The sequence below is a fragment of the Physella acuta genome, unplaced genomic scaffold, assembly GCF_028476545.2.
Source record: "Physella acuta isolate Inbredline_101_S28 unplaced genomic scaffold, ASM2847654v3 ptg000148l, whole genome shotgun sequence".
NCBI classification, from domain to species: domain Eukaryota; kingdom Metazoa; phylum Mollusca; class Gastropoda; family Physidae; genus Physella; species Physella acuta.
The window spans coordinates 581,233-604,784 of NW_026731667.1; the positions used below are offsets into that span (position 1 = coordinate 581,233).

The 23,552-nt window shown below is 44.0% G+C and overlaps 2 protein-coding genes across 5 annotated transcripts in view; both read right to left on the reverse strand.

Moving 5' to 3' along the window:
- LOC131935564 (spectrin alpha chain, non-erythrocytic 1) overlaps nt 1–23,101 on the reverse strand; it is a 126,937-nt gene extending 103,836 nt beyond the window's left edge. For all 4 annotated transcript variants that reach the window (XM_059292030.1, XM_059292031.1, XM_059292029.1 and 1 more), the window contains exon 1: nt 22,933–23,101. The gene's annotated coding sequence lies outside the window, so the exon portion shown is untranslated. The remainder of the gene's footprint in view (nt 1–22,932) is intronic.
- LOC131935525 (spidroin-1-like) lies at nt 7,038–8,925 on the reverse strand. Its single transcript, XM_059291955.1, has 3 exons — nt 8,296–8,925; nt 7,567–8,185; nt 7,038–7,384 (listed from the first exon to the last, which is right to left on the reverse strand). Exons 1-3 carry the CDS (start codon nt 8,923–8,925, stop codon nt 7,038–7,040), a joined length of 1,596 nt encoding a protein of 531 aa, XP_059147938.1.
- Nucleotides 23,102–23,552: the final 451 nt, after the last annotated feature.

Consider the following 23,552-nt stretch of genomic DNA (forward strand, 5'->3'; position numbering starts at 1 on the left):
TGCATGGAATTTGTTAATACTTTTATGTATTAAATATTCAGAGAGTGCAAATTAACTTAGGATTAATTAAATGTAATGTAATGTGTCTAGGTTGTATACGCCTAGTAATTTTTATAATTCATCTAAAAATATTTTGTATGAATTATGTAGATTGTAATTATGTTAAACATAATATTTATAGCATTTAATAGAATGTCCACAGTTTTCATCGTGTTTTTTTTTAAATTAAATTACCGTGAAATGGTAAGGTCATCTGAATTACTGCCCTCAACATATGGCAACAATAGTTATGTTTAGTTCAACCACCTTTGCTGCCCACATTAATCACGCTCATTACATAACAAAACTTAGGATCAAAACAGAAAACCGACAAGGTTCAAAGGCTGTCATTGACGCATAGCGTCAACAACACAAATATGTTCGGACAATGCCTACTGAGGAGAGGCCGACCAGAGAATAGCCTACAGCAAAATGTGCCTAAATTTCTTTTATAATTAACTTTTCTACCGCGTATTTAACTAAATACGTAACAAAAGTTGAGATTGTTATGTTAATTATCTTAGAGTATTTTTACTTACAATTGTTATAAATCATAATGCTTTTAACGTCTATAAATAATTTATACTATCAAAAAATACAACCCACAACAATAAACATACAAAATTTACAATTCTTAACAAATTAATAAAAAGATTTCTAAAAAAATTTTTGTGACTTTTTTTCTGTGACTTTATTTCTGTGACTTTTTTTCCGATAAAATTTTTCCACTGTAACTTTTTTTCTGTGACTTTTTTTCCTAGCAAAAACTGTGACTTTTTTTCTGTGTTTTTTTTTCCTGTGACTTTTTTTCCGTTTACCCCTATTGTATGCGGACCCATGAAGACGTCCTTTTAGTGAGCAGACGGGATGTCTGTAGTAGACAGTTAGTGACCTGATGAACTCTAGTCCTGACTTTATTGTTGTAGATGTCGTATAATGTCGTATATATAGGCCTACAGTGTTTCTTCCAGACTTTTTTCTCCGGGTGGGGGGGGGGGGGGCACTTGAAATTTTCGGGGGGGGGGGGGAGGGCGGTAGATTTTCTTCGGGGGGGGGGGGGAGGGGGGCGGACACTGTTAAAAGTATATGTTTTCTATATAAATTATATAAATTTCATTTCGTTTTCGGGGGGGGGGGGGCTTGCCACCCCACTCCCCGCCCGAAGAGATGCCTGGAGGGAAGAAACTCTATATGTAGGCCTACTTGTCTTGGTATAACAAAATTAACATTCAGTTGCGTGCAGAGGGGTGGGAGGAGGGCGGCAAGGGTGGGGGCTTAGGATCTATATCAGGCGGCATTAAACAGAGTGATCTATTATTATTTTTTGGAAGAAAGTTAAAACTGTTGTTATGTTGTGTCACCTTAAGGATTCACCCGTTCAATAATTAAGACAATAATGATTTTGGTTTTGTAATAGATTGAAATAATTGTGAGGTCAAGGGAACTCACTCTTCTGTATTAGTTATATTTATAATATTGTTATCTTGAGTGATGTCCCTTGTGCATTGTACTTCCGTCCTTGCCGGTTAACAATTAAAGCTGTTTACATACTCATGGCTTCTGTCTCCGTTGTATTCATAATCTACCTCAACTGGCGACGAGGATAAACATCTACTAGAAAGAGCACCTACTTACGCAAAAAAGAGGTTTGCTAGAGCTTATTAGCTAATTATTTCTAGAATTATGGCGCTGTATGGCCAAATAAAAGAATTTGATGCGAATGATGAAATCATTCAAGATTACCTAGAGAGGTTAAGCTTTTACCTAGAAGCTAACAACGTGACGATAGAAGCCAAAAAGAGAGCTGTTTTGTTAACAGTCATAGGGCCTCAACAATTTAGGCTACTAAAGGACTTATGCGCACCAGCTAGCCTAACTACCAAGAGCTTTAACGAGCTGAGCAAATTGCTAACAGACCACCATGCGCCTACCCCATCAAAGTTTCTATGTAGAGCTAGATTTGACAGTAGGACTCGTCAACCAAACGAGTCAATATCAGAATATGTTGCTGCTTTACGTCATTTAAGTAGATTTTGTGAATTCGGCGATACGCTGTCTGACAGACTATGTGAAAAGTTTGTGACAGGTGTAAACAGCCCTGATATTCAAAGAAAGTTGCTGCTCGAGTCAGATCTAAAATTGGAAAAAGCAATACAACTTGCAATGTCATTCCAGCAGTCATCAGATGCGGCGAGATCTTTAGCACCTTCAGAGATCCATGCAGTAAACAGCAGGTTAGTCAATAAACATCAACCCCATCAGAGCATTCCAACTTATGCTAAACAGCCTGCTCGTTCAAATCCTAGATCTAAATCTAGTAATAATTATCAAAAATGTCATCGATGCAAAGGTCCCCATGCATCTCATCGGTGCAAGTTCAAGTCTGCAACTTGTTATAAGTGCAGTAAGCAAGGTCACATTGCCAAGGCCTGCTTTGCAAAGTCTTCGTCTGTTGCTAAATCTAGCCAGTCAAGACAGTACCGCAACCAAAGGCAGCACTATGTTAACTCTCTCCAAGACTACCTAACCCAACCAATGAACCACTCTACCTGTGAAAATGCTCAAATTGATTTGCAGCCGGATTTCAACCTGTTCTCTGTTAAATCAATAAGTCATGCTCCCATCAATGTACAAGTTAACATCAACGGTAAGAGCATAAGCTTCCAACTTGACACTGGAGCATCTCTAACAGTCATAACAAAGAAAGATTTTGACGCTGTCATAGGAGGATCAGTGCCTCTACAGCCATGTCACAAGTGTCTAACAACATACACTGGTGACAATGTTCCGGTAATAGGAGAGTGTATGGTTCATGTAAGTTATAATGGTCAAAGTGTTAAACTTCCTCTTCTTGTGGTTGAAGGAAATGGACCGCCATTACTAGGTAGGAACTGGTTAAGTGATCTTAAGTTAAATTGGGAGAGTATTTGTTCATTGAAGAATGTAAAAGAATCTAGTCTTACTTCACTAGATAGAGTTATATCTGAAAATAAATGTGTTTTTGGTAATCCAGGATTACTAAATGATAGAACAGTGAAGTTAAGCATTAAAGACACAAATCCAAGATACTGCAAAGCTAGAGTTCCACCTTATGCAATGAGGAATAAAATTGAAAATGAGCTAAGTAGATTGGAATCTAATGGCATCATAAAGAAGGTAGACTATTCTGATTGGGCAACGCCCATTGTGCCAGTGTTAAAGAAGGATGGTTCTATAAGAATTTGTGGAGACTACAAAACTACACTGAATAAGCAAATAGAGCTAAATAGGTACCCTATACCTAACATTGAGGAAATTTCTTTGAATTTGGCAGGAGGAGACAAATTCACTGAATTAGACTTTAGTCATGCTTACACTCAACTAGAACTGCATACAGATTCAAAAGTCTATACGACAATAAACACACATAAAGGACTCTACCAATATGAAAGACTATGTTTTGGCATATCATCTAGCCCTGGAATTTTCCAAGCTGTCATGGACAGTATTTTTAAGGACATTCCAAATGTTTGTGTGTACTTTGACAATGTGTACATAACTGGTAAGAATGACACTGAACATCTTAAAACACTTGATAAGGTATTGAAAATTGTTGGTGAAAAAGGTTTAAAGATAAACAAAGATAAATGTCAATTCATGCTGACAGAAATTAGTTTTCTTGGTTATATATTAAGCAAACAAGGCATCAGACCTCAACCTGAGAAAACAAAAGCCATTAAAGAAGCACCCAAACCTGAAAATACCCAACAACTAAGAGCTTTTTTGGGCTTAATAAATTACTATGCAAAGTTCATAGGAAATCTGTCTGGTAAACTATCACCACTGTACAAGCTGCTACAGAAAAATGCAACTTGGCACTGGGGTAAACAACAAGAAGCTGCTTTTAACACAGCAAAAGAGGCTTTGTCTGCTGACACCTTACTAACTCACTATGACCCAGGGAAAAGACTTGTATTGACATGTGATGCTTCACCAGATGGTGTAGGAGCAGTCTTGTCCCACTTGGATGAGAAGGGTGACAGACCCATTGCTTTTGCCAGTAGATCTTTGAATCAGGCTGAGAAAAATTATTCTCAGTTAGATAGGGAAGGCTTAGGCATCATTTTTGGTGTTAAGAAATTTCATAAGTTTCTGTTTGGTAGGAAGTTCACCATCTTTACAGATCATAAACCATTGCTAGGTTTATTTGGAGAAAACAAAACCCTACCTGAGCATGCCTCACCAAGAATTCAAAGATGGGCTATCACACTAACTGCATACAATTATGAATTGAAATACAAACCTGGATCTGAGAATAGTGCAGATAGTCTTAGTAGATTACCTTTAAAAAACCAAAGCCTGAGCTATGTACCAGAAGATGTGTTTGTTCTCTTCACTATCATGGATAACTCCAATATAAATGTGAATGATATTAAAAGAGAAACACAAAAAGATGAGTGCTTAATAAAAGTATATGAATACTGTAAAAATGGTTGGCCTGAAGAGTCAGTGAATGAGGACTTAAAGCCATATAAAATAAGAAAAACAGAGTTAAGTCTAGAAGATGGATGTATACTATGGGGGTCAAGAGTAATTATCCCCAAAATGTTACAAAAAGAAGTTTTAAGAACTTTACATGATACTCATCTTGGTTCTTCCAAAATGAAGAGTCTAGCAAGATCATGGTTCTGGTGGCCACATATGGATGCTGATATTGAAAAATATGTAAAACTTTGTTCAAGCTGTGCACAACATTCAAATCAACCAGCTACAGCACCTTTGCAAAACTGGGACTGGCCAGTTGAACCATGGAAACGTATACATATAGATTTCGCAGGACCTTTCATGAACAAAATGTTCTTAATTGTTATTGATTCACATTCTAAATGGTTAGAAGTTAAAATCATGAACACAATCACTGCAAATGATACCATTATAGAACTTAAGGAAATATTTTCAACTCATGGATTACCAGATCAAATTGTTTCAGATAATGGGCCTAGTTTCACAGCTCATGAGTTTAAACTGTTTTGTGTGGCAAATGGTATTGAGCATATAACCACATCCCCCTATCATCCTGCTGGGAATGGTTTGGCTGAAAGAGCGGTAGGCATATTCAAAACCGCTATGGTAAAAATGAATACCGGTAACAAGTTTTCTCTTAGAGAAAGAGTAAACAGGTTCTTAACCAGATACCGCACAACTCCTCATATAACAACAGGTGTTGCACCATGTGAATTGCTATGTGGTAGGAAAATTAAAACTCATCTTGACCTACTACATCCAACTGTTCAAAGGTCTGTTTCCCAACATCAACATACACAAAAAGTAAATCATGACAAATCATCCATTGAAAGAGAATTTGCAGTTAATGATAATGTGTATCTGAGAAATTATGGGAGAAAGGAAAAATGGATACCAGGTCAAATTGTTCAATGTACAGGACCTGTGTCTTATAAAGTAAAAACAAATGATGGACTTATTGTCCGTAGACATGCAGACCAGTTGAAAATAACTTGTGCAGATAATAAGTGTGAATCTGTCAATCCCACCAAATCTGATCAGTTCACACCAACTCAGTTTGTTCTACAACCAAGTTCTGTTGATATGAGTGAACCAAGTTGTCTGGAGTCAGAAAATGTAAATTCTGGAGTTAATGATTTAAATCCTAGACCTCCTGAGATAGAGAATCCAGATGGTCAGAATCTTGAGTCACCAAATCAGAAGCCACTGAGAAGGTCAAACAGGACAATCAAAGTCCCAAATAAGTTAGACCTATGATTCTAAAGGTCAAAAGGACTTTGACATTATTGTTTGTATTTTGATTATGTTGTAGCATATTGTGCATTGTTTGTAAGGATGTAATCTACCATAGTGTTCATGTTACAATATAATTGGTGATTTTAGGATACTATCAATTGTTCTATTGAGAGATGTGTTATTGTGTTCTAAGGGTAAAGGGATGTAATAGATTGAAATAATTGTGAGGTCAAGGGAACTCACTCTTCTGTATTAGTTATATTTATAATATTGTTATCTTGAGTGATGTCCCTTGTGCATTGTACTTCCGTCCTTGCCGGTTAACAATTAAAGCTGTTTACATACTCATGGCTTCTGTCTCCGTTGTATTCATAATCTACCTCAGGTTTTAAAATATTGTATGAATTCTAAACAAATTTAGAAGTCTATACTGTTTTGATACATCAGGCCGAGTTCGCTGTATTGAAAACTTTATTTTCCTAATTATTCGGCACGTGATTAAATTTTCTTAAGTGATTTGGTATGAATTACATAACTGTCAAAAGTGATTTAATATCTTAGCAAAGGGAAAAAAAACTACGAACATTGGGTTAATACATGGGAGAGATAAAAATCTGTTATTATAGTGGAAAGTTTGACATTAGCTTATAAACTCCAAAACATTTGTGTTATTATGTGTACATCACATTATATAGGCCTTTATATATATATATATATATATATATATATATATATATATATATATATATATATATATATATATATATATATATATATATATATATATATATATATATATATATATATATATATATATATATATATATATATATATATAATGGAAAGGCCCCGCGCGGATGGTTGGCCCTAGGCCCCGCGTATTCCTAACGCCGGCTCTGGTGAACCCTATGCAAAGCAGACAAGACAGACTTTGTTTAAAAATGTAGCAGACATTTGGCAGACATTGGAACGGTATAGGGCCTACCAGCCGTATAGAGACATAAATCTTCAAGAGAACTAAAGTCCAGAAAACTGCACACATAATCTACCACCAGCCCAGCCCCTCCCAAATAGAATACGGTACCGAAATGTGTCGTGCATGACTGCATTCAAACACCACCTTTTGTTCCACTCCCCCCCCCCCCCCCCCCACTCCTCCGTCACACAAACACACACGAACGGGGTAGAGAAACACCAGTTCGTGAATGGAACGATTCCTAAACCGGAAGTTGTTACAACCTGCCCCCATGTTCCAGCGTTTATCGTGTTCTATTGGCTTTTGTTGAATCAACGACGGGAGACACGTGACCATATGTGTCAAGACATTGGGCTATTAGCATATCTACAGCCATAGGACCAATGACATCTACAGCCATAAGACCAATGACATCTACAGCCATAGGACCAATGACATCTACAGCCATAGGACCAATGACATCTACAGCCATAAGACCAATGACATCTACAGCCATAAGACCAATGACATCTACAGCCATAAGACCAATGACATCTACAGCCATAAGACCAATGACATCTACAGCCATAAGACCAATGACATCTACAGCCATAAGACCAATGACATCTACAGCCATAAGACCAATAACATCTACAGCCATAGGACCAATAACGTGTTGGACACCTTAGACTCTTCAAAGCTTTAGAATGCGTCCTATAATTCTTGGATAATCGATACTTTATACTGATATAGTTTAGAATGGTTCGCCACATAACTGACAGCATCAGCACCATCAATTAACTGACCAGTACCAGGCCTATCAGATGACTGACCAGCACCATCAGCTGACTGACCAGCACCATCAGACAATGGACCAGCACCATCAGACAATGGACCAGCACCATCAGACGACTGACCAGCACCATCAGATGACTGACCAGCACCATCAGACAACTGACCAGCACCATCAGACAACTGACCAGCACCATCAGACAACTGACCAGCACCATCAGATGACTGACCAGCACCACCATCAGATGACTGACCAGCACCATCAGACGACTGACCAGCACCATCAGATGACTGACCAGCACCATCAGACAACTGACCAGCACCATCAGACAACTGACCAGCACCATCAGACAACTGACCAGCACCATCAGATGACTGACCAGCACCATCATCAGATGACTGACCAGCACCATCAGATGACTGACCAGCACCATCAGATGACTGACCAGCACCATCATCAGATGACTGACCAGCACCATCAGATGACTGACCAGCACCATCATCAGATGACTGACCAGCACCATCATCAGATGACTGACCAGCACCATCAGATGACTGACCAGCACCATCAGATGACTGACCAGCACCATCAGATGACTGACCAGCACCATCAGATGACTGACCAGCACCATCAGATGACTGACCAGCACCATCAGATGACTGACCAGTACCATCAGATGACTGACCAGCACCATCAGATGACTGACCAGTACCATCAGATGACTGACCAGCACCATCAGATGACTGACCAGCACCATCAGATGACTGACCAGCACCACACCATCAGATGACTGACCAGCACCATCATCAGATGACTGACCAGTACCATCAGATGACTGACCAGCACCATCAGATGACTGACCAGCACCACCATCAGATGACTGACCAGTACCATCAGTTGACTGACCAGCACCATCAGACAACTGACCAGCACCATCATCAGATGACTGACCAGTACCATCAGATGACTGACCAGCACCATCAGATGACTGACCAGCACCATCAGATGACTGACCAGCACCATCAGATGACTGACCAGCACCATCATCAGATGACTGACCAGCACCATCAGATGACTGACCAGCACCATCATCAGATGACTGACCAGCACCATCATCAGATGACTGACCAGCACCATCAGATGACTGACCAGCACCATCAGATGACTGACCAGCACCATCATCAGATGACTGACCAGCACCATCAGACAACTGACCAGCACCATCATCAGATGACTGACCAGTACCATCAGATGACTGACCAGCACCATCAGATGACTGACCAGCACCATCAGATGACTGACCAGCACCATCAGATGACTGACCAGCACCATCATCAGATGACTGACCAGCACCATCAGATGACTGACCAGCACCATCAGATTGACTGACCAGCACCATCAGATTGACTGACCAGCACCATCATCAGATGACTGACCAGCACCATCAGACAACTGACCAGCACCATCATCAGATGACTGACCAGCACCATCAGATGACTGACCAGCACCATCAGATTGACTGACTAGCACCGGGAGCCACGGGTCAGCAAGATGTAGCGAGCACATGTGTGTCCGCTCTCAACACGTCATGGTCATCTGCTAGTGGCACCACGAGGGGGAGAGGGTGGAGGGGGGAGAGATAAGGCTTTGTTGAGATCTTCAGAACCCCGCCCCTGCCCCATAATCGATTTTACCTTATCATCTGGACCCTCAGACCCCCCCCCCCCCCCCCCCCACGCTGAAGAACGCTGGCCAGGATGACTGCGGCCAACGAACACGATGAGTCACCAGTCACCCGCGGCTAGGCACAAGCAGAGAATTAATTTAAATCTAATTAACCGTCAAAAGCTATAAATAGATGGTCCAGGAAAACAGGTTTAGCGTGAGGAATGTTTCATACGGGGGGGGGGGGGGGGGGGGACAGAGATGGGTAGGGGCAGCGGTGGGCAGGGGCAGCGCGGTGGGCAGGGACAGAGATGACACTTGCCGGAGTAAACCAAACGACAAAACCAAAGTTTGTCAAACAATTCCCGCCCTACAGACATGAACGGCCCGTGCGACCAAAGTGAGATAACTTACTTGTTGTTCCCTTTTGTTGTCCTCCCCTTGTGTGCTGTCTGACCCAACGAGCTGTTTGTTGTCATACGGACAGGTCGCGCGCAATGAATGAACTGCTATTTATAGTACAACTGTAAGATCCTGTGAACGGGGTGAGCGACTGGCCCGCCTGACGTGCTATGAATTACTCACAACTTCCGGGTAAACTTTGGCGCGCTTTTTGTGTCGACCTGGTGAGACGGCGGGAATTATGTCTTGGGGCCCGTGATATGAGCGCGAGGCAGACGTTGAAAGACGTTGACTTAACTGATTCAGCCTGGGACTGCGAGTAGACCAAAGGTCACATTCAGGAATGTAGCTCCTAGTCTGTGAGTAACAACCATAGGCGTGTCACATTACGTCATCGGTAGAGGCGGGGTTTCATTTCGTGTAAGATAAACAGATACTTGGGAGATAATTGTTTTTTTCCGTAGAGAAAATCTCAATCTAGTCAACAAACACAGACCTACAATTCTCTGTCTCTTAATGTTGGGTAGCGATATCTGTATCTGCCATATGTCATTTTATTCAGGCTACCTTCAGAGCTGGTGTACAGATTGTTTAAAATGTGAACACACCAATCACGGGGTAGAACTTTTGAGGTGTCGCTCCAATCAGATCAAACTCTGTGGGCGATGTGGGACACAAGGGAGGGGAGGGGGGGAATGACCCGGGTTGTAATGGGTTGTTAATAAACTCCATAAACTCGATAAAACAAATTTTAAAAAAAAACTTCCTATAAATATTTAAAATGATAAGCTCCCCACTAAGACATTAAAACAATAGATGTAAACAAGATGGCTGGCGACATAGAGACGGACCAACCAACGAACGTGCAAGCAGTAGCGGGGTGAACATGTGCGAACACGGGAAGCGGGTGAGGTGTGGTTTAGGTTTTCAACACCGAATAGCAAAAGGTTTCTGGGAAAGTGGAAAAACAATTTACTTAGGTCTACACAGTTATTTTAACATTATTTTTGTCGGTTTAAGTCGGCTATAATAATCTAATCAGCAGTTGCGAAAAAGAATCTGTACGTTGATTAAATTTCGATTTGTAGTCAACTATTGCAGACTTGTGGTCAAATATTGCAGATTTGTGGTCAAATATTGCAGATTTGTGGTCAAATATTGCAGATTTGTAGTCAAATATTGCAGATTTGTGGTCAAATATTGCAGACTTGTGGTCGAATATTGCAGACTTGTTGTCGAATACTACTCGAATATTGCAGATTAATTTAGTTTTTACCCATTTTTCAAATTTTAATAAAGATTTGTTAATTTTTTTGTGACAATGCAATCACATGTTTTTTTCAGTTTAATAAACGATTTATTAAGTGTATACAAATTAATTAAAGGCCAACTATATTCCCCAACAAAGGAAGGCTAAAAGGATAAATAGTTAAGTAGTAGCTATCAGACGACCAGTGGGGTGGCAGACGTGTACACGTCATGTTTTCAACCCCAACAAAGGGCTGCTAATCCTGGTTAATCTACAGATTGGCTTTTAGAAGCTGTAGGTCATTTGTTTTCCTGTCGGGTGTCGATTAAAGCTAAAAATTTAAAACCGGAATAAAAAGCTTTTAAATAAACATTAAAAAAGGGAAAAAAGGATGAAAATAAAGACAACACCCCCCCCCCCCCCAGTTTAGCAAAAACATGTAAGGGACTTATATTGGATATATCGCTTTCACTATAATACGATCATAAAGTTTGTAAGGTGAGGAGCGGGAGGGGGGGGGGACCTATGGCGATACTGGAGCGATTTTTGTACAATCGAACGCGTTAATTACACGGATTTCAAACGGAGAAAATTGAAACGTGTTGCCGTTTACGGGAGAAAATTAGGGGCCAAGAAAAATGTCTGAGCTGACAATGCAATTTTCTTTGCTCGAGATCTGTCTAACACTTATGATTTGTATGTTTGTAGACAGATAGGGCATATATATATATATATATATATATATATATATATATATATATATATATATATATATATATATATATATATATATATATATATATATATATATATATTGGGATAGGCTCAATGGAACTGTACTGTCTAGACCCAATGTTTTAGTGATGGAGCTCCGTAAAACCAGCAGAATAAATTGAAACATCCGTGGCAAATATTTGCACACTAGAGCTGCCAGTTAGCTCACTGTGAGCGTGCAGACATGGCATTAACTGCTGCCTCACTCGATTCTCATTTGCCCTTTTCACAAAACAACTTCAACCCATGTTTCTAAGCCATGTGAAACTTTTAATCTACCCTTGTGGTGTCGCCCCCCCCCCCCCCCCCCCGCCACAGGGTTGAAGCTCGGGCTAGCCGCACCTCCACACCTACGCCATTATTTTGATATCCACCTAATGTAGCAACCTGAAGCACACGAGTTGACTCAAGATTGTCTACACGGCGAGGTTGGAGGTCGAGGGTACAATATCTATGACGTTCATAGTTTGACATGAAAAATGGCGCCTATGTAAATTAGTAGCACTCGATTACACGCCTGGGTATACCACGTGACTGAAAGCCGTGCCGAGCTAGAGATAAATTCATTAATTACCAATTACGTCAGTCTCTTAATGACTGAACACGTTTAAATCACTCAGTTAATAAGGTTACTGATACAACTTTAGCGTATCACTCAGTTATAAGGTTTACAGTACTGACACAGCTATAGCATATATCCACACGACAGCAGTTATTGCTGCTAATACATGTCATTGATATGATATGTCATATCACTGACATGTCATATCACTGACATGTCATATCACTGACATGTCATATCACTGACATGCCATATCACTGACATGTCATATCACTGACATGTCATATCACTGACATGTCATATCACTGACATGTCATATCACTGACATGTCATATCACTGACATGCCATATCACTGACAGCGTATAGGACGATGTTTTGAGTGGCATCTGGCGCCTTTTGTAAGATGTCATCTGGTGTCATGTTTAATACAGCATTAAAGATGTCATCTAAGCCAACGTCACATACAATATCACCCACACATCAGCATATTCAGGCACATACAAGGTACCATCCTACAGAACCACAGACATAACATATTCAGGCACATACAAGGTACCATCCTACAGAACCACAGACATAACATATTCAGGCACATACAAGGTACCATCCTACAAGTAACATAAATCACACGTAGACTATATCCGGCTGGTTTGAAATGTAGATTTATTATTGCAGACGTTTTTATTTGAATTCATGTATAACCCCCCCCCCCCCCCCAACCCCACCCCGATTACGTGCCGCTTGGGTAGATAGAATTTTTTAAAGCAAACAGTCAAGGCTTAAATACACAAGTGTTGGATTCTCTGCTTGATTTTGTGACTTCTTTGCTTGACTGAATGACTTAGATGCTATGCTTAACTTTATGTTAATTCTTTGCCTGACTTTATGACTTAAAAACTCTGACTTTGAAACTTAGATTTCTAAGAAATGCGTACAATAGCAAACTACCAATCCAGCCCAACTTTTACCTATATAGGACAAACAACTTTGCACTAATATACGCTGTCTTTTCAGATAAATCCAGGTAAAAAATTATCCTGTTTACCCTGTAACGCTTTAGGCTGCCATTAGAGGCCCACATTGTACAGGTATGGCTACAAAGGGGCTTAATCCATGTGACACGCAGAACCGAATCAGTCGACACAACAAAAGGCGGGCAGACGACACACAAGGTTCCCTGGTTCTCAAATTGGCAGGCAGACAAGGAATGGTTAATGGTTCTCACACCTCTGGTTGGTAGCTAGCTTAGCCCACTGAATGACGTTAGCTAGCTAAGCCCACAGTGAATAACGTTAGCTAGCTTAGCCCACAGTGAATGACGTTAGCTAGCTTAGCCCACTGAATGACGTTAGCTAACTTAGCCCACTGAATGACGTTAGCTAGCTTAGCCCACTGAATGACGTTAGCTAGCTTAGCCCACAGTGAATGACGTTAGCTAGCTTACCCCACAGTGAATGACGTTAGCTAGCTTAGCCCACTGAATGACGTTAGCTAGCTTAGCCCACTGAATGACGTTAGCTAGCTTAGCCCACTGAATGACGTTAGCTAGCTTAGCCCACAGTGAATGACGTTAGCTAGCTAAGCCCACAGTGAATGACGTTAGCTAGCTTAGCCCACACTGAATGACGTTAGCTAGCTTAGCCCACTGAATGACGTTAGCTAGCTTAGCCCACTGAATGACGTTAGCTAGCTTAGCCCACTGAATGACGTTAGCTAGCTTAGCCCACAGTGAATGACGTTAGCTAGCTTAGCCCACAGTGAATGACGTTAGCTAGCTTAGCCAACAGTGAATGACGTTAGCTAACTTAGCCCACTGAATGACGATAGCTAGCTTAGCCCACTGAATGGCGTTAGCTTGCTTAGCCCACTGAATGACGTTAGCTAGCTTAGCCCACAGTGAATGACGTTAGCTAGCTTAGCCCACTGAATGACATTAGCTAGCTTAGCCCACTGAATGACGTTAGCTAGCTTAGCCCACTGAATGACGTTAGCTAGCTTAGCCCACTGAATGACGTTAGCTAGCTTAGCCCACAGTGAATGACGTTAGCTAGCTTAGCCCACTGAATGACGTTAGCTAGCTTAGCCCACTGAATGACGTTAGCTAGCTTAGCCCACAGTGAATGACGTTAGCTAGCTTAGCCCACTGAATGACGTTAGCTAGCTTAGCCCACTGAATGACGTTATCTAGCTTAGCCCACTGAATGACGTTAGCTAGCTTAGCCCACAGTGAATGACGTTAGCTAGCTTAGCCCACTGAATGACGTTAGCTAGCTTAGCCCACTGAATGACGTTAGCTAGCTTAGCCCACAGTGAATGACGTCAACTGGAGCGATGACGTACTGGACGCATGCGCTCCCCCCTAACGGAAGTCATCACAGGTTCGTGAGTGCCAGGTCAGTCTTGTGGTCAATTGGCCATCGATCGGCACGTGACAGATCAATCAATCAGGTAAGTACAAACGTCTGCATGCGGACTGGGTGAGGAAGTGTAACAATAGTCAGCCAAACGGAAATGTTTTTACGAACCATGGGGAGGACATAAAACAGGACAAATTAAAAGGCTAGGACATGAAGCTGGACGAACCTAAAGGCTATGAGTAAAAGCAGGACAAAAGTCCTAACTATAGGACAATGATTCTATGGGGCATGGCACACTATGGTGTAGCGGCCACACCGTCTATCCTTATTTGATACAACTGACCACTGCTTCAACTGACCTTGATAATTTTGTCAACTATGGTATGAACTATGACCTTTTACTTTCAAAATGAAATATGGAATGAATGAGGCCCTATTAGGCCAACAATGCCTGAGTGGAACGGTTCGATCGAATCAATACTGTATCGATCTCATTGTAGTGCATCGATTGCCCTAAATCTCGTCAATTACTGTGGAATTCCTGATGACACTACACGGATACTAACGTATGACATTCCTTCTGACACAAATTACATTCCATATGACATTGATGACATTTTGATGACACTACATGTCGCTAACAAAAGACATTTCTTGTGACATTTGAATGACACCAACATGCGACGATTTTGTGGTATTTGAATACTAACATGCACGTCTAGTAGCAGGGTGTCAAGCCCACACAAAGATTGGCCTGAAAAATTCTCCAGCAGCAAGAGTGTTGGTGTGTGTGGGGGGGGAGGGGGTCTGGAGGTTGTGGGGGTGGTGTCTAGAGTGTGTGGGGGTGGTGTCTTGAGGGTGTGGGGTGGTGTCTGGAGGGTGTGCTGTGGTGTCTGGAGGGTGTGGGGGTGGTGTCTGGTGGGTGTGGAGGTGGTGTCTGGAGGGTGTGGGGTGGTGTCTGGTGGGTGTGGCGTGGTGTCTGGAGGGTGTGGGGTGGTGTCTGGAGGGTGTGGGGTGGTGTCTGGTGGGTGTGGCGTGGTGTCTGGTGGGTGTGGCGTGGTGTCTGGAGGGTGTGGGGTGGTGTCTGGAGGGTGTGGGGTGGTGTCTGGTGGGTGTGGCGTGGTGTCTGGTGGGTGTGGCGTGGTGTCTGGTGGGTGTGGCGTGGTGTCTGGAGGGTGTGGGGTGGTGTCTGGTGGGTGTGGCGTGGTGTCTGGAGGGTGTGGGGTGGTGTCTGGAGGGTGTGGGGTGGTGTCTGGTGGGTGTGGCGTGGTGTCTGGAGGGTGTGGGGGTGGTGTCTGGTGGGTGTGGAGGTGGTGTCTGGTGGGTGTGGAGGTGGTGTCTGGTGGGTGTGGCGTGGTGTCTGGTGGGTGTGGCGTGGTGTCTGGAGGGTGTGGGGTGGTGTCTGGAGGGTGTGGGGTGGTGTCTGGTGGGTGTGGCGTGGTGTCTGGAGGGTGTGGGGTGGTGTCTGGAGGGTGTGGGGTGGTGTCTGGTGGGTGTGGCGTGGTGTCTGGAGGGTGTGGGGTGGTGTCTGGAGGGTGTGGGGGTGGTGTCTGGAGGGTGTGGAGGTGGTGTCTGGAGGGTGTGGGGTGGTGTCTGGTGGGTGTGGCGTGGTGTCTGGAGGGTGTGGGGTGGTGTCTGGAGGGTGTGGGGTGGTGTCTGGAGGGTGTGGGGTGGTGTCTGGTGGGTGTGGCGTGGTGTCTGGAGGGTGTGGGGGTGGTGTCTGGTGGGTGTGGAGGTGGTGTCTGGTGGGTGTGGAGGTGGTGTCTGGTGGGTGTGGCGTGGTGTCTGGTGGGTGTGGCGTGGTGTCTGGAGGGTGTGGGGTGGTGTCTGGAGGGTGTGGGGTGGTGTCTGGTGGGTGTGGCGTGGTGTCTGGAGGGTGTGGGGTGGTGTCTGGAGGGTGTGGGGTGGTGTCTGGTGGGTGTGGCGTGGTGTCTGGAGGGTGTGGGGTGGTGTCTGGAGGGTGTGGGGGTGGTGTCTGGAGGGTGTGGAGGTGGTGTCTGGTGGGTGTGGGGTGGTGTCTGGAGGGTGTGGGGTGGTGTCTGTGTTTTGTGGTGGCTGGTCACGCCGTGTCCATTTCGTTGTTCTCAGATCAGCTGTCTCGCACGAATGTCAGCTGTCTCGCACGAATGTCAGCTGTCTCGCACGAATATCAGCTGTCTCGCACGAATGTCAGCTGTCTCGCACGAATGTCAGCTGTCTCGCACGAATGTCAGCTGTCTCGCACGAATGTCAGCTGTCTCGCACGAATGTCAGCTGTCTCGCACGAATGTCAGCTGTCTCGCACGAATATCAGCTGTCTCGCACGAATGTCAGCTGTCTCGCACGAATGTCAGCTGTCTCGCACGAATCTCAGCTGTCTCGCACGAATCTCAGCTGTCTCGCACGAATATCAGCTGTCTCGCACGAATATCAGCTGTCTCGCACGAATATCAGCTGTCTCGCACGAATATCAGCTGTCTCGCACGAATATCAGCTGTCTAGTACGAATATCAGCTGTCTCGCACGAATATCAGCTGTCTCGCACGAATATCAGCTGTCTCGCACGAATGTCAGCTGTCTCGCACGAATATCAGCTGTCTCGCACGAATATCAGCTGTCTCGCACGAATATCAGCTGTCTCGCACGAATATCAGCTGTCTCGCACGAATATCAGCTGTCTCGCACGAATATCAGCTGTCTAGTACGAATATCAGCTGTCTCGCACGAATATCAGCTGTCTCGCACGAATATCAGCTGTCTCGCACGAATATCAGCTGTCTCGCACGAATATCAGCTGTCTCGCACGAATATCAGCTGTCTAGTACGAATATCAGCTGTCTCGCACGAATATCAGCTGTCTCGCACGAATGTCAGCTGTCTCGCACGAATATCAGCTGTCTCGCACGAATGTCAGCTGTCTCGCACGAATGTCAGCTGTCTCGCATGAATATCAGCTGTCTCGCACGAATATCAGCTGTCTCGCACGAATATCAGCTGTCTAGTACGAATATCAGCTGTCTCGCACGAATATCAGCTGTCTCGCACGAATATCAGCTGTCTCGCACGAATGTCAGCTGTCTCGCATGAATGTCAGCTGTCTCGCACGAATGTCAGCTGTCTCGCATGAATGTCAGCTGTCTCGCACGAATGTCAGCTGTCTCGCACGAATATCAGCTGTCTCGCACGAATATCAGCTGTCTCGCACGAATGTCAGCTGTCTCGCACGAATATCAGCTGTCTCGCATGAATGTCAGCTGTCTCGCATGAATGTCAGCTGTCTCGCACGAATGTCAGCTGTCTCGCACGAATGTCAGCTGTCTCGCACGAATGTCAGCTGTCTCGCACGAATGTCAGCTGTCTCGCACGAATGTCAGCTGTCTCGCACGAATGTCAGCTGTCTCGCACGAATGTCAGCTGTCTCGCATGAATGTCAGCTGTCTCGCACGAATGTCAGCTGTCTCGCACGAATGTCAGCTGTCTCGCACGAATGTCAGCTGTCTCGCACGAATGTCAGCTGTCTCGCATGAATGTCAGCTGTCTCGCACGAATGTCAGCTGTCTCGCACGAATGTCAGCTGTCTCGCACGAATGTCAGCTGTCTCGCACGAATGTCAGCTGTCTCGCATGAATGTCAGCTGTCTCGCACGAATGTCAGCTGTCTCGCACGAATGTCAGCTGTCTTGCATGAATGTCAGCTGTCTCGCACGAATGTCAGCTGTCTCGCACGAATATCAGCTGTCTCGCACGAATATCAGCTGTCTCGCACGAATATCAGCTGTCTAGTACGAATATCAGCTGTCTCGCACGAATGTCAGCTGTCTCGCACGAATGTCAGCTGTCTTGCACGAATATCAGCTGTCTCGCACGAATATCAGCTGTCTCGCACGAATGTCAGCTGTCTTGCACGAATATCAGCTGTCTCGCACGAATATCAGCTGTCTCGCACGAATATCAGCTGTCTCGCACGAATGTCAGCTGTCTCGCACGAATGTCAGCTGTCTCGCACGAATATCAGCTGTCTCGCACGAATGTCAGCTGTCTAGTACGAATGTCAGCTGTCTCGCACGAATGTCAGCTGTCTCGCACGAATGTCAGCTGTCTAGTACGAATGTCAGCTGTCTCGCACGAATGTCAGCTGTCTCGCACGAATGTCAGCTGTCTCGCACGAATGTCAGCTGTCTCGCACGAATGTCAGCTGTCTCGCACGAATGTCAGCTGTCTAGTACGAATGTCAGCTGTCTCGCACGAATGTCAGCTGTCTCGCACGAATATCAGCTGTCTCGCACGAATGTCAGCTGTCTCGCACGAATGTCAGCTGTCTCGCACGAATGTCAGCTGTCTCGCACGAATGTCAGCTGTCTCGCACGAATGTCAGCTGTCTCGCACGAATGTCAGCTGTCTCGCATGAATGTCAGCTGTCTCGCACGAATGTCAGCTGTCTCGCACGAATGTCAGCTGTCTCGCACGAATGTCAGCTGTCTCGCACGAATGTCAGCTGTCTCGCACGAATATCAGCTGTCTCGCACGAATGTCAGCTGTCTCGCACGAATGTCAGCTGTCTCGCACGAATGTCAGCTGTCTCGCACGAATGTCAGCTGTCTCGCACGAATGTCAGCTGTCTCGCACGAATGTCAGCTGTCTCGCATGAATGTCAGCTGTCTCGCACGAATGTCAGCTGTCTAGTACGACCTGATATCTCCATCTTGGTAACCCCCTCCCTCCCCACCCCCGCTCGTTATTGACCTGAGAGTAACAGATGTGGACACGTTGATGACGTCATTGTGTCAGAAACTGGCTGCAACAGTTTATGTGTCGTCTACACCACTGCTGGTACCTGCTGTTTTTACCAAACGTCAATCGCCCCGACCGTCCTCTACACAAATAACCGTTATGGTGTAACACCTGCCAGTGACTGACCCAGGGCTATCGTAGGGGCCGGTTCTCACACCACACATTGCTGTGGTCTACCCTCGACCATACAACACACATCTATGTGACACAGTCCTTCTGGTCACATACAACACACATCTATGTGACACAGTCCTTCTGATCTAGTATCTCATACAACACACATCTATGTGACTCAATAAATCCCCTCAATCTGGCACCCTCCCCCCCCCCCCCTCCGGACTCGTCCAACACAATAATCTAAAATCAATGTGTAAATATCTAACCAGAGAATAAACTTTGTGCCTAGCACTTTTAACTTGAGGTGTTTTTTTATGAGTGCCGTCACATCATTAGACATTTTAGGTCTTACACCAGATGGTGAGACAGGCTGGCACGGTTAAAGACATTCTTCTACGCGCGACAGGCGAGATGAAATTGTTCTATATCTGACACACACGATTATATGTTCTACATCTGACAGACGAGATGAAATTGTTCTATATCTGACAGGCGAGATGAAATTGAACATTTTGAACAAAACAGCACCGTGTTAGTCAGCATGAAGCGGTCCCATGTGTCAATAAAACAGCACCGTATTAGTACATTTACTTTACCGACACACATGGGAATGGTTCCACGCCGCTGACTTTCAGATGGTTCCGCACCGCTGACTTCAAAAAGATATTTACGGAATCAGGATTGAAATGCACGGAATGTTAAAACGGGGTCTGGCATAATACGAATGTTCCCTACAGGATATATCCCAAATAGCATTGGATGTGGCCCATAATCAATGGGATATGTCTCCTAAAACACATTAACATGGGATAGGTACCAATTATGGGATATGGTCAGTTTATGTAACATGTTCCCCGAATTATGTTCGACCTGTTCCTATATCCTATGGGGTTTGTTGATAACATAGTTAACATGATCCATACCATGTTGTATGGGCACGTCCGCTAGACGTCCACACGTCCGCTAGAGACGTCCACACGTCCGCTAGACACGTCCTCTAGAGACGTCCACTACAGCCGTCCACCAGTCTGGTAGGCTAGACGTGTGAGGAACAGACCGCTAATCCAGTGAAGCGTGACACCAGAACACACCCGCCCGGTAATTAGGTCATCCACCCGTGCCACTGGCTGACCGGCGTGTGTGTGTGTGGGGGGGGGGTGAGATTATCTGTCACTCTATCTCTGTGACAGGTGACAAGTGGGCGTGGTCTCCCCTAAAGATGGGCGTGACAGGCTGATCAGATAGTAGATGTATCGGATCACGCATTATTTATTGTGATAATCCACTTCCGATGCCCGGACACAGCTTTAGTGAGGATAACAATCGATCTCAGATAATCGGATAATTATCTGTTAGGTAGAAGGATTGAGTTTTGACAAAGTCTCTACCCTCAAAATAATACCTAACCTACAACACTAACAACATAACACCTACAACACTAACAGCATGAGACCTACAATATTACAAACATACGTTCTATCCACTTGAGCTCCATAAAAACTGACCATAGTACCGAGAAGGCTAATGTGGAGCCAAACAAAACAAACACGACAAATATTTTATCGACGGTGTTAATTAAACAAGAGCCAACTAGATCTAAGTGCTACAGTAGTTTAAAACGTAGCCTGTGTTCTTTAACAATCAGCAACAGCACAGCCACAATGTTGTTGAGTTTTAGGGACTGAGACAAACCACGGACTAGCCGTTAAAACCTAACCCTAACCCTGAGTTTTAGGGACTGAGACAAACCACGGACTAGCCGTTAAAACCTAACCCTAACCCTGAGTTTTAGGGACTGAGACAAACCACGGACTAGCCGTTAAAACCTAACCCTAACCCTGAGTTTTAGGGACTGAGACAAACCACGGACTAGCCGTTAAAACCTAACCCTAACCCTGAGTTTTAGGGACTGAGACAAACCACGGACTAGCCGTTAAAACCTAACCCTAACCCTGAGTTTTAGGGACTGAGACAAACCACGGACTAGCCGTTAAAACCTAACCCTAACCGCCTGGGGCTTTATATGAAAGTGTGTGCTGATATACCAAAACTAGCTAGAGCCGTCTTCGCATTGTGAGGATTAAGTTCTAAACCCTAGCCTAGATCGACTGATATTGACGAATAATGGATTCAGCTGTTCTTGTACACTGATAACTGTAAGCCGGTGTGTGTGTGTCTGTTCGTGTGTTCTTTTAAAACTTGCTCAACTGGTACGCAGTGTGTAGCGATCAGTGCCAAACACACATTCACACCCAACTGTGACTCGACACACTAATACAGGACAGTCACATAAGTGTCACACACAACTGTCACAAGACTGTCTCACACAACTGTCACTAGACTGTCTCACACAACTGTCACAAGACTGTCTCACACAACTGTCACTAGACTGTCTCACACAACTGCCACAAGACTGTCACACACAACTGTCACACGACACACTACTACATGACTGTCACAATAGTGTCGAATTAGTGTCACACCCCAAATAAACCGGGAGTGATCTCCCGTAAACTTTCTCGAATATTCTTATATAAAATAACAGGGGATGGGAACTCGGGCTATAGACATGATTTTTAATCCATTTTAAATACTTAAAGTTTTAAAAATAGAATAAAATCTCGTAGACAAATTAATTGCACACCAAGTGAACGCGAAATAAAAAAGCGCATAATAGTGCGCAATATTATTATTACTTTTAAAATTTACATTAGTTTTTTGAGAAATCGGAAGTAGCGTAAAGTACTACTTCCAGTCAACGGAAATGACTCAAAATTTAATAGAAGGTAGAGAATTAGATCTTTTACTTACGTATGAAATTTCATTTATCTATCTGAAATAGTACTCAAGTTATAGGCTTTTGAAAAATTCAAAGTAGGAAAAGTACCACTTCCGGTTATCGGAAATCGCTCAAAAGTTGATACGGATCTACGATTTTGATTAAATACTTATATATGAAATTTCATCAACCTAGCTGTAACGGTACTCAAGTTATCGTGTTTACACACGGACACACACACACACACACACACACACACACACACACAGACACACAGACATACGGACAAGATTGCAAAATTATGTTTTTCCGTATCAGTGAGATGCAAAACGTCGAGATTTGCAAAAATCTCGATTATTTTTTTTTGCACGATTACAAGACTTTCTCTATACTTCGTATATACGAGAAAGTAAAAAAAGTTAACCACTAAACCATGGCACGTTCATTGCATAAATTAAATATGAAAAGCGAACATGTTTAGATCTGTGATAGATCTAGATTCTAGATCGAATGGGGTCTAATGTGACTACACAGTCGTATCCAAAGTTTGTGGCGCTGGTTTAGTTTTTATTTCATCTCGAGATTGAGATCTAACCCTAGGTAATTCGCTATGTATCGATCGACCAGGATGCCGCGGGAAAATCAAGCCAGCAGACGACACAAACTGGACAAACCGCAGTTGACACACCGAGACAGCACGTTTTGGTCAACAACGCACACTCAAGACTTACCGGTAAGTTACGGGGCACCTTGTACACATATAATCCACGGCGGTACTGAAATAAAAGTGTATCCCACAAAGTAGCAAAGCTGCGTGTCACGGTAGTCCGTATAAGGTTCGGCGACTCCACCAATTGGACGACAAATCTCGTCTGCTGGCCTACCTGTGTTTACGTTAGCAGCGCCTCTAGTGGAGGAATGAAAACTATGCCGCCGTATCGGGGGGTCACGTGACAACAGGGGTGTGTCGCGACGCAAGCGGACTAAAAAAATTGTGTCACAGGTGGCTTGTGTGACAACCACCCGGCGTCAACAAGGCTGGGTGGTCACAATAGGTTGGTGGATTGGATGGGTGCGTACACAAGTTGTGGATGGGTGCTCACAATAGGTTGGTGGATGGGTTGGTGGATGGTCACAATAGGTTGGTGGATGAGTGCGTACACAAGTTGTGGATGGGTGCGTACAGTTTAATGGAGGGGTGCGTACGCAAGTATTGGATGGATGCGTACAGTTTGATGGATGGATGGTATAAGTTTGATGGGTAGATGGTACAAGTTTGATGGGTAGATGGTACAAGTTTGATGGGTGGATGGTACAAGTTTGATGGGTGGATGGTACAAGTTTGATGGGT

What these genes read in the sequence shown, in the direction of transcription:
- LOC131935525 (XM_059291955.1), bottom strand. Translation starts at nt 8,925, where the DNA reads ATGGTGCTGGTCAGTCAATCTGATGGTGCTGGTCAGTCATCTGATGGT. An exon ending in CATCTGATGGTGTGGTGCTG is followed by an intron (nt 8,186 to 8,295) that starts GTCAGTCATCTG and finishes GGTACTGGTCAG; the next exon opens with TCATCTGATGGTGCTGGTCA. An exon ending in TCAGTCAGCTGATGGTGCTG is followed by an intron (nt 7,385 to 7,566) that starts GTCAGTCATCTG and finishes CTATGGCTGTAG; the next exon opens with ATGTTATTGGTCTTATGGCT.